Source organism: Cannabis sativa, chromosome 3, assembly GCF_029168945.1.
Source record: "Cannabis sativa cultivar Pink pepper isolate KNU-18-1 chromosome 3, ASM2916894v1, whole genome shotgun sequence".
Classification (NCBI taxonomy): domain Eukaryota; kingdom Viridiplantae; phylum Streptophyta; class Magnoliopsida; order Rosales; family Cannabaceae; genus Cannabis; species Cannabis sativa.
Genome location: NC_083603.1, coordinates 7,169,994 through 7,182,305, shown reverse-complemented (window position 1 = coordinate 7,182,305; position 12,312 = coordinate 7,169,994). Strand labels below are relative to the sequence as shown.

Here is a 12,312-nt window from a genome sequence, read left to right as displayed (position 1 = left end):
AAACAACACCCCATCACATTGAAAAGATACCTTCCCAATATAAAATTATTGTCAGAGCTAGCAAAACTGAAAAACATCACAACACCAAACTAAAAAAACACAATTATATTAGATTGATATTCTTCAAAATAAGATTAAAAATAAACTTAGAATTTAACACACAACCCATATCACTAGCTCAACAATACTAAAATACTAAAAAACCAACCAAAATTTCTAAAAAAAACTAGCCAAAAGTATTATCCTCCCGCTAGTAATAACAAAATAACACCCTAATAAGAAGCTGCAGAAAATCAATATCCAACATTATATTTAAATGGTATAAAATAAAAATAAATAGATTATTGTATGATATATTGTAAAAATGTGATTTTCAATAAATTAATAAAGTGGAGTTTTAATAATGTATTTTAAAAAATAAAATACAGATTCTACTAAGAGTGCTATTTATTTCCATTCACCTCTTAATAATTTATTCTTTTAACTTTAAAATGACGAAAAAAAAAAGATTAATGTAAGAATAGTACTCTATAGGCTAGCACACTCGATAGTAGTCTTCACCCCCTAAAACAAACCAACTAACTAATTGGTTCCCTCATCCCATCCCCATATTCTCATAAGGTTTACTTTAAATAACAAGTTTCAATAAAACAATCCCATCACTTCATTCACTTCTCAATTTCTCTCTTTCTTTGTTTTTCTTTCATTTAAAAAAACAAATCCCAAAACAGAGAACCAAGATTCAAGAAATTAAGTCAAGTGTACAACAAAAATGACCAATTTCTTTGATTTGAATGAGGATGTAGCAATTGAAATCATGTCATGGTTGCCTGTGGAGTCTCTGCAAAGATTCAAACTTGTTTGTAAGAATTGGTACTATTCCATTCATTCTCTAATGAATAACTCATTTTTTGTACTCAAGCACTATGCCAATATGGACACCAAGCTATGGTCCTCTAAAGAAATATATCTAAGGAACATTTCAGCCCTTTCTCCCTATGGTCCCATCACCTCTTATATTTTCACAATATTGGCCAATAATGATCATGATCATCATGATGATGGTTGTATTCCGAATTTTCACCCTTTTACACATTATTACGGAGTGTCATACTATAACGGCATAATCTGTATCAATACAATTTACTCTATTGCTTTATGCAATCTTGCTTTGAAGAAATTGAAGTTTGTTCCACTCTACCGCGACGAATTTATTAATGTGAAAGTATTAGGGTTCGGATATGATTCCCGAGCTAATGATTATAAAATCATCGCGATCAAGGGCTTTGATTCTCTCGAAATATATAGCTTGAATAGTAATTCTTGGAAACTAATTCAAGATTCCAGAATTGATCAAGTTCTCCCTCAATTTGGTTTCCAAGTTGTGAACTTAAAGAAATTTTGTTATTGTTATTGTTGGTGTAAGAAGTTATGTGGGCTCCTCATTATTTCTACTCAAATTGAAAATGAAGAAATTGAAATCATAAGGGTGCCTGAAAACCATGACAATTGGCTCAAACATTGTGAAGATAGAGACATTGGAGAATGGACAAGAATTGTAACTTGGAATGAAGAGATTGCTTTGTTTTTCTTTGCTAAATCGAATCCAACAATCATTGATATGTGGGTTCTGATGAGAAAGAGAAATGGTGATCATAATTATTATTGTTGGACCAAATTTATAACATTGGGACCTTTTGAAGGTATTAGAAGGCCATTGACACTTTGGAAAGATCAAGTGTTGTATATGAGTTCAGAAGATGACATAATTTTTGTGTACAAATTTGGTATCAATTCCTCTTATTGTTGCACTCATTTTAGGGGTGGTCAATATTTTGTTCCTTATGTTAAGAGTTTGACTTCGGTAATCAAAAGAGCATAAATAAATTGGAAGCAACAAATTTCAACAGAAGAGTCACTTGTCATAGTCTACATGAGAGTTTCATTTCATGTATATAAAGGAGAAAGATCTATCTTTTTTCTTATCTTTTTTGGTTCTTTGGTATATTTAGGGTAGAAGAAAGGTTATTAATCTTGAACTTTTAAAGTATCTTTTGTTTTGTTAAATCTATAATCTCAAGTTTGTCTACTTGAAGGGTTATGTCTTAGTCAATTGTCCATGTTTTTTCTTTTCTCCTTTTTGGTTCTTTGGTGTATTTAGTTTTGTTATATGTAATGCTTAATTGTTAACATGTTTGCAATGCATTGAAGGACACCATGTTTTACATCTATACAATGTTATGTAATTTTTAATTGTTTTATAAGGGAATTAAATAAAATGTGTAAAATTCATAAATTGCATTCTACAGCAGACAATTATATCCAAAATTAAGACAAATGCATTATAATTTTCAAAAATCATGCTTCCACTAATTTAACACAACCAAGTCTCAAATGTCACTAATAGGACCGATTTTGCGGGTTTGGTCGGAGCTTCAACCTAATAGGGAGACTTTCGGGTCGGGTCACGACCCTCCGTGTCCTGCTATTAAATAAAAGGATGTCGCACATGGACCTACCTTAATTATTTATTTATTTTTTCAACAATCCCTATTTTTTTTTATTTAGTAGTAGTATTTTTTAAACTCTTTCTCATTAAAGACTACTGTTTACACATTAAAAGATTAGTCTTTTTGTACAACAAACATAATTAGTTAACTAAGTTTAAAGTTTTTTTTATGTAGTCTCACATAAAAAGAGTAATAATACTACATATTAGTTTTTAAAAGTTATTTTAATTTTATCTATCAAAGTATTCTTATAATTAAGAAGATAAAATAAAAATATTTTATCTCTATGATTAATTAAGCTATTAACATTTTTTTTGTTGAATTAAATGGCTCAAATTGACTCAATTTTGTTCAAGGTTGGTCTTGAGGGGAGGTAAGCAAGACGTGCGCCTTGAGTTCCCGAATACTTAAAGCCCAAAAATTATCATTGCAAGATTTATATGTAAATATTTGTAAGTGCACAAATCAACAAATAATAATAATGGTCAAGAGATTAAAAATAATTGATTATAGCGAATAATAAACTTATTTTATTTAAGCAATCAATTTCGAATGGTTTCAGTGTTACTATATATATATATGCTTATATATATGGAGAACAAAAGTAAAATTAATAAAAACTTTTATTGCTTGCACACTTCAATTCGTACAACCCAAAGTCCTTTATATAGAGTTTCTAACTCTTCACTTACACTAAGAAATAGGAGTACTAATTACTCAACATGTAAACATGCACCACATTCTACTAATAGGAACTAACCAAACCACTAATTACGTAATTATCTAGATTATACATAAAAAATCATAATAACATAATTTTTTTTTTTTCAACATTCCCTCTCTTAAACTGATGTGTTTATAAACACTTAATTTATCCTCTCTTAAACTTAATCTTCCAAAACACATACTCCAAGCGTCTTTCTTAGTTTTTAAATTATATGAAATTTGAGAGGCTTTGTGAATATATCAGCAACTTGCTCTTTGTTTCTGCAATAAATAAGATCAATAACACCTTCCACAGTGCACTCCCTTAAATAATGGTACTTCACATCAATGTGTTTGCTTCTACCATGAAGAACATGATTTTTTATAAAGTTTAATTGTTGAGCTATTGTCACAATAAATGGCTCCCTCTTGCTTGAAATGTAACTCTTCAAGAATCTTCCTCAACCAAACAACTTGACAGACACTAGCTGTTGCTGCTACAAACTCTGCTTCAGTTGTTGATAAAGTGACAATTGCTTGCTTCTTTTAAGACCATGAAACTGCTCCTGAACCCATCATAAAAACATAGAGAGATGTGCTTCTTCTATCATACAAATCTCCCACATAATCACTGTCAGTAAAACCAACTAAATCTGCTTTTTCTCCCTTCTGATAGAAGAACCCGAAATCAGTTGTACCACGCAAGTACCGAAAAATTCTCTTTGCAGCAAGAAGATGTATCTGTTGGGTTTTATGCCCTAAATAAAACTCATTTCAATATAATCAGATTTACTTATTAATATAGATCAGAAATAACATTTAATGTTGCATGGTTCACATGATTTATTTCATGATTATATGTACATAATGTATAAATTCATCTGAAACCCTTTTCACATACTTGATCATGTTTATTGTGCCGTCAACACATTGGAAAGTAAACATGACTATGTGAATAAAGTTTCCTAGATTTATCAGACACAGGGTTTTACTGATATGATAATCTACAACAAGAGTTTACTTGTATTTGGAGAAATACTATGTTCTTTCCAGAACATTGGTTAAAGTAAAGCTCAGGTTGGATGCATGGAGTATGCATCGGAAGGGACCGATATTGAACTTTGACTTAGATTTAATTAAACTTACCGTAAAATCTATTCAAGTCAATATCGCCTAGTTGATCCTAGATCAAATGATCTTAATCCTGTTTTGATTAGGCTCAATCTTGAAAGGCTATTCGTGTTCCTTGAATTTTTAGTTAAGCCTGCTTTTAGGTCAGGGTGATACGTACTTTTTGGGAACACGGTAGTGCAATTGAGTGGGAGCGCTATCATAAACATGGAATCTATAGCTTCTATCTGGCGAATAGTAAGCAAAGGATGATCTCCTTTGAGCTTGACCAAACGAACATAAATGGTGGAGTACTCATTTCACATAAGCTGAAATATCATTTATACGGGGTCAAGTGTTTTAAGGAATAAATACATTGTAGGGTGTAACGGTAATTTGATCCCTTTACAGTGTAGATCATTCATATAGAGGATCATAGATCACATTAGGATTATAACAATTGATAACTAATGATGTGTCTATATGGTGGAACATATAGAGCATTCTATATACTGAGAGTGCAATTCTAAGTTTTATGCGTGGATTCAACGAAGAATTAATAAGTTAGTGAATTTTAGTGCTAAATTCTTGATCTACTTATTGGAAGCTCGGTTAAATAGACCCATGGTCCCCCCACTAGTTGAGATAATATTGCTTGTAAGACTCATGTAATTGGTTTTGATTAATCAATTATAATTCTCAAATTAGACTATGTCTATTTGTGAATTTTTCACTAAGTAAGGGCGAAATTGTAAAGAAAGAGTTTATAGGGGCATATTTGTTAATTATGATACTTTGTATGGTTCAATTAATAAATATGATAAATGAAAATATTATTTAATAATTATTTATAGTTATTAAATAGTTAGAATTGGCATTTAAATGTTTGAATTAGGAAATTGGCATTTTTGAGAAAATCAGATACAAAAGGTGGTAAAATTGTAAAATTGCAAAACCCAAGGCCCAATCCACTTATGTATGGCCGGCCACCTATATGTATATTTTAAATTGATTTTTTCATTATTTTAATGCCATATAATTCAAATCTAACCCTAGTGGAATGCTATAAATAGATAGTGAAGGCTTCAGGAAAATAACACTTTTCTTCAGACTTTCTGATTCAGAAAAAACTGAGCCTTCTCTCTCCCTATCTTTAGCTGACCACTCTCTCTCTTCTTCCTTGATAATTTCGAAATCCTTAGTGTATGAGTACTGCCCACACACATCAAGTGATACCTCAATCATAGTGAGGAAGATCGTGAAGAAAGATCATCAGCAAAGGAGTTTCAGCATCAAAGATTCAGAGAAAGAGATCCAGGTTCAGATATTGATAATGCTCTGCTACAGAAAGGAATCAAGGGCTAGATATCTGAACGGAAGGAGTCATATTATTCCGCTGCACCCAATGTAAGGTTTCTTAAACTTTATATGTGTTTATTTCATCGTTTTAGAAAGTTCTTATTTAGGATGTTAATAAACATACTTGTGAGTAGATCTAAGATCCTAGTAAAATAATTTCCAACAACTGGCCTCAGAGCCATGGTAATTGATTTACTTGCAAGAAATTTGGACTTTAAAACGATTGTTTGTATGTTCTTTGGATGGTATCATGTTGTATTTAGTGTTATTTGATGATTGATTGATGTTTGTGAAATTTTCGTGAAAAATAATTGTGATTTCGTTTCTGGAATTATTTTTATTGGATAGTATGGAAAAAATTAAGCAAGTTAGCCTTTTACAGAACTCAATTTGGATTTTATTTGAATTAGTTATGATTTTTTGAAGATTTGACAAAATCGGGACTGTGCTGATATTTTCCTGCGATCGCAGAACTGTCCGTACAGTTTCGAATTTTTTCTTTTTTCTTCAATTTTTCATACTTTTTCATGGAATTAACTTCCAATTTTTTGTATGGTTTTGTATATATACTATTACTATTCCTAATTCAATTTTAATTATCATTTTGAATTAATTTAATTTTTTTTTAATTTAATTCAAGATATTAGTGTAATTTGAATTTGAATAGAATTAGTATTTATCTTTTTGCTTAAAAATATATCTTATTTTTAAATTTGATTATATTTTTTTTTTTAAATTTAAGGTCAGATTTTATAAGATATTTATAATATTTTTTAAGATATTTATAATATCTTTTAAGATATTTTAAAAATATCTTATTTTTTAAGATATTTTTTAAAAATATCTTATCTTTTAAGATTTTTTTTAAAATCTTTTTGGATATTTTGACCTTATTTAAATTTAAAATAAGATATTTATAATCTTGTAATTTTAAATAGATGTAAGATATTTTGCTAATTTTTTAAATTTTGTTATTTTATTTATTTAAATTACATTTAAAATTTGAAAAAGATATTTATTTATCTTTTCTAATTTTTTATTTAATTTTTATTTATAAAATAACATTTAAAATTTAAAAGTAGTTAGCAAATTTTTGAAATGATATTTAGGTTGGTTGAAACCTAATTTTTCAAAAATTGTAGGTTTAATTTTAAATTAATTTTTTTTTTAAATTTCGAATTTTTCAATTTTTTTAAATTTTTCGAAATTTTTTAATTATTATTATTTAATTAAATATTTTCGAAATTAAATATTTAATTTAAAATTAAATAAATCCTACATCCAACTATCCAGCTAACCTTGTTGAAGAAGTATGTGTTTTAGCTTATGTGTAAGTTTTCAAAACCTATTATTACTTGATTGCAAATAGCCATGGTTACTTTTTGCCAGATCTAATGATCTGATGGCTCCCTTGGTCAAGATAATAATTTGTAACAGGTATATTTACAATCTTCTTTCATCTGTGTATGACCTAGCAACATGATAAGACCCATCCAAAGTGTGCCTGTGTGAGCCTATGTGTTTAATTTGATTATAGATGCATATAGGTTGCTGTTGCTAAATAAAATGTCATAGTTTTTTGATAGATTTTATTTAGGCCCATTTAGTTATTGGGCTTATTCAATTAATAACAGTTGTTCTTATTAAGGTTAAATTCCTCTCTTTTGGGCCTTGTGTGAGAGTTGGGAGCCATAGAAGTGGGTACGACATACTGAACCCAGCACCCCCTCACATGAACCACCCCAATTGTGAAGGCCCATTTGCCTGATTTGAATAACTGTACTAGGTTAATTAAACTAGTTTAACCTAATAAAATTGATTAGCAACATAATTAATTTCATTTATTTTGAAATTAATTTAAGAAAATTATAGTTTAAAGAATTTTTTATTCTAAGCTAAACTATATGTGTTTTCTTGTATTTAATTAAATGTAGAATTATAACCATCTAGATTCTTTCTGGAGCTTAATTTAAATTTTTCATTAAATATTCTTATTTAAGTTGATATTTAGTTATCTACAACTAACCAACTTAAATCTGAATATCTTTTGAATTTCAAATTTCAAAATTAAGTTGAGGAATTTTAGGCATTGGTTATTAAGATTCTTTAGATATTTTTTAAGTTAATATCTTTTCGAATATTAATTTAAAATGGAATATTTTAGATATTTTTTAGGTTAATATCTTTTCGAATATTAACTTAAAATGGAATATTTTCAAATTAAGTGGTTACAACTTAATTTTTGATATTTAATTAAATTTAAATTTGAAAAATATTTAAGTTCTAGATTTTTTCTAATACAACTTAAATTAGATATTTTTTCAAATTTTGTGGAAAAGATACTTAGTCAAATAAGATATTTGCTAGATAATTATTTCTAGACTACTTATTATTTCTAATATTACAATAGGAAAATATTATAAATTGTGAAATTAATTATTTAAATAATTAATTTTGGTACAATTTATTTTAAGTATATTTTTCCTAGTATTAAACTAGAGATTAATAATTAAGCCTTCTCTACACTTAATTATTTATTTCTTGAATTTAATACATTTAATTAATTTGAAAATTAAATATCTAAGTTGATTTTTATCATCATACTTAAATATTTCTTTTTCTTGACATTTAATTAAATAGAAAATTATTTTTAGTTGAAATTTATTTTTTAAACTAAATTTAAATAATTTTCAAAATATATTTTTTTTTCTTTATTTTATTAATCAATTTTCGAAATTGCATTTCTTAAATGCTAGAATTTCGAATTGTATCTTGAAAAATAGATTAAGTTGTAAATTAATTATTTATTTTAATTAATTCTTGGATCAACTTAAATCAATGATTTTTTCATTTATTGATTAATTTAAAATAAATTGAATTAAAGTATATTATTAGAAATTGAATTAATTAGTCAAAGGAAAATCTAGATAGATGATATTTTTGCTTGAAGTATTTTTCTAGTGTATTTAATTAAATAGAAAATTAATATTTAAGTTGATTTTCATCATCATACTTAAATATTTGAAATTTTTCTTATATATTTAATTAAATAGGAAAATTATATTTTTTGTTGTAAATATATTTTATTAATTAATTTTGGGCCAACATTAAATTAGAATAATTTTTCCAGGATTAATTTTTTATTTTAATATGCATTTTTTCGAAAATTGTATTCTTATATACTTTAATTTTTCGAAATGCAATATATATTTATAGAAAATTAAATTTGAGTTGTAAATTAATTTAAATTAATTTTGTAACAACTTAAATTGAATATTTTTCTAAATATTTATTGGAAATTATTACTAAGATGGAAATAATTCATGTTATTTTCATATCCATCTAAGTAAAATTTATAAATATTAAATTAAAATTTATATTTGGAATTTTTCATTCTAAATTGGAAATTTTAATTAAATAAATATATATTTAAAATAAATAGAATAAATAAAGAGAATCAAAGAAAATACAACTCACTTTAAATAATGAGCTTGATTATTATTAAGACATTCGATCTCCATTGTGGGTTTTACACCGCGTTTGTTTTAGTGAGTAATCCTCCCTAATGGAGGAACGTTCATTAGCAATTTCGCACCATTTAACCTCGCATGATAAGTAGTTTGTAAGTGTTTTGTATGGTATGGATCACCCTAATGGTGGCGACCATACTTGACTTGCAAATTATGAAACAATGGTGGAAGCTCATAAGATAGAATTGCCTTGACTCTCGCCTAAACGGGACAACGCCGAATTCCAATCTTGATCGAATAAAAGGTTGCTAGAATGTTTAACATTTTAGACGAGCTGACAACTCTATTCAATGAATGGTAGCTTTGACTCTCGCCTAAACGGGACACTGATATCAGTTTGTTGAAAACCTTGGAAATTATTTAGGATTGTAAGTTTTAGTATTTTCACTTGTCATTCCTACTTGCTATATGCTTATAATTTCTGAATTGTGTATGAATTTATATTGAACCATGTTATTTTCTGTTATTTTTTTTATTTTTTTTTGAATGAATTTATATTGTGTATGTTATTTTCTGTTATTAAGTTGTAGTTTAATTTCGAATCTTCATTGTTGGTCTAACTTGGCTTGTTTATCTAATGAGATAAATCCCTAATGGATTTTCACCATTAGACATACATAATAGTGTAAGATCTCAAAAGATAAATATTGTATATGCAACATCTAGCTGTTCATCAATTGATGACACCTTAGACTAGTATTTTTACAATATGAAACAAGAAGATTACATAAATAAGATTACTTTGTCTTTCGCTAATCGAAGCATCGTTGGATTCTTATTTATAACCGAAATTATCCTAATTCCTCTTAGCTTATTCATTTCGAATTAGCTTTAAAAACATATCATTGGATGAATGGTCTATAAATCATTTCATGTCATTATATTTTCTCTTAAGAAATTAAATGACGCATATGATTATAATCCCGAAATTCTATTCCCAATTGATATAAATCCTCAATCTTAGAAATCTCCTACTTGTATGGGCAAATCTGACTTAGAGTTTGTATTAGTAGTGGTGGTCCAAGAAAGAATTACTCATTATATTTGGTATAAATTTAAGTCTTTGACTTTAATTTTAGAATCCAAATAGAAATTTTCTTATATTTCTAATTCCAGAATACATACAGTTACACTTTCTCAAGTGTTTATATCCATCTTCTATTAATGGATTAAAACTGTATGGAATATGAGTTAGGTATTCTGTGACCAGGATCCACTTCCAGTATTCTAAAAACTCTTTGAGATAACTAAACCTATGTCATCATAGACACTACCACATTTTTTAATCTATGGCATTTGTATCTTGTTCATAGTGGATTTGATAAGATCAATCTCTGCAAAGAGTTAATATGCCTATATCCACTGAAAGTAGTTCATCTCATTCGCAGATGGATGTACATTCAGGGGTGGATATGAGTTTTTCGTTGTATTCTTAAAACGATAACTGTAGATTATACCTTATGCAAAGAAATTTGAAATGTTTAAATATTTTATTAATTTCTAGCAATGGTTAAAACCATTAAGGTAAGTGGTTAAAGATCTTGCGAACTGATAGGGGTGGAGAAATAGTTAGTAGATATGCAGTTCAAAGATCATTAAATTGATTTTTGAATTATATCCAAACTTACCTCCCGTAAATTTCGAGTTGCATGTTGATGATTAGTTACTAGTCGTTGCCTAAATCCTTCAATGGTAATACAATTTCAGAATGATGTAATGGTTGTATACTTAATGTAAATCATTACTAGATTCATGGATGACCTAATCAAAATCTTAAGAAAAGCTAGAACTGTTAACCATTGTTTGTTAGCTATTCTAAATGATTAAGGGTGGACCATCCCATAGTCAATAGATAAGAAAGTGTTTGTTCAAACAAATACTACTTTTCTAAGATAATGACTAAGTCTGAAAACAAGTAGCAAATAAAGGAGATATTTTTTTCTTGATTCCAAAAGTGTTCTATCATCTTACATATGATGATCCCACTGCCTCTGTTGTCTTGTCACAACCAAAGAGGTTAATACCATTTAGTTTTCTTCGACATAATTCACGGTACCTTGTCGTAGTGGGAGAGTTTCTAGGAACTCACCTTCTTATGACTTGGGAGACACTAGTGATTAAAATCCATTGTGAGTTTAAACAAGTAATGGATTGTCAAGATAAGAAACTAAGAAGAAAGCCAATAGAACTATGGTTTAATCCATTCACATGGAATAACCTAAAGTTTTCTATTACAAGGACATAAAAGGAAATTTTAGTTAATAAGTCTATTCTATGGACTTAACAAACTTCCTGTTCCTAGTATTATAGGTTTGAGTTTATCTAAACCTATGGCTTGTGGTATACCTGGTAATTACTTACTCTAATGCAAGCAACTTACTTTAGTAAGATGCTGAAGCATTTTCTTTCTAATGGCAATCTATAGAAGCTTCACAACTTCTTAGGTATAGATTTTATTTATCTAAGGAAAAGTCTTAACTATCCCAGAAAAGATAAAGCCATGAAAGAATTTCTTATATCAACAGTGAAAGGTCTTAGATATGCTTTTCTATGCCTTAGACCAGACACCTGCTGTTGAGTGGGAGTAATGAGTAGGTATCAGATTAATCCAGGAGAAGAACATTGGAAGACAATCAAGTAAATCTTAAGATTAAGAAGAGGAACTATATGTTAGTCTATAAGGGTGTGTTTAAAACTCTTAGACTACACCATATCAGATTTTCAAAATTTGCCTATGTGCTAGTAAATATTTCTGATAAGATGGTGGTTACTCTGGGGGTGGAATAGTGATTTTGGAGAAGTGTAAAAACCTATCTGAAGTCTCTAGGTCTACCAGAGAGAGACTGAATGTTAAAGCTGCAGGAAAGGTACTTATTCAGTCTAAGGAAAGTTCTATACATCTTTGGCACCATTCCAAATTGTCTTAAACTACTAGTGTTAATTTCCTGATTAACCAAAAGTAGTTGCCAAAGGTATAGAATCCAGTATCCCAAGAGAGTAGACATATAAAGAGGAATTTCACATTATCAATGATTTTGTGATTAAAGGAAGAGTAATGGTGGAGAAAAGGTTGTGTTTAATTCAACCGTTCAGATCCT

At 28.2% G+C, this 12,312-nt stretch overlaps 1 protein-coding gene across 1 annotated transcript; it reads left to right on the top strand.

The window, feature by feature from the left end:
• Window positions 1–464: 464 nt before the first annotated feature.
• LOC115711039 (jacalin-related lectin 38-like) lies at window positions 465–2,231 on the top strand. The gene has a single exon (XM_061111596.1). The coding sequence runs from the start codon at window positions 773–775 to the stop codon at window positions 1,880–1,882; it is 1,110 nt and encodes a 369-aa protein (XP_060967579.1). The 5' UTR covers window positions 465–772; the 3' UTR covers window positions 1,883–2,231.
• Window positions 2,232–12,312: the final 10,081 nt, after the last annotated feature.

Excerpts from the sequence above, each read along its gene's own strand:
- LOC115711039 (XM_061111596.1), top strand. The coding sequence starts at position 773 with ATGACCAATTTCTTTGATTTGAATGAGGATGTAGCAATTGAAATCATG.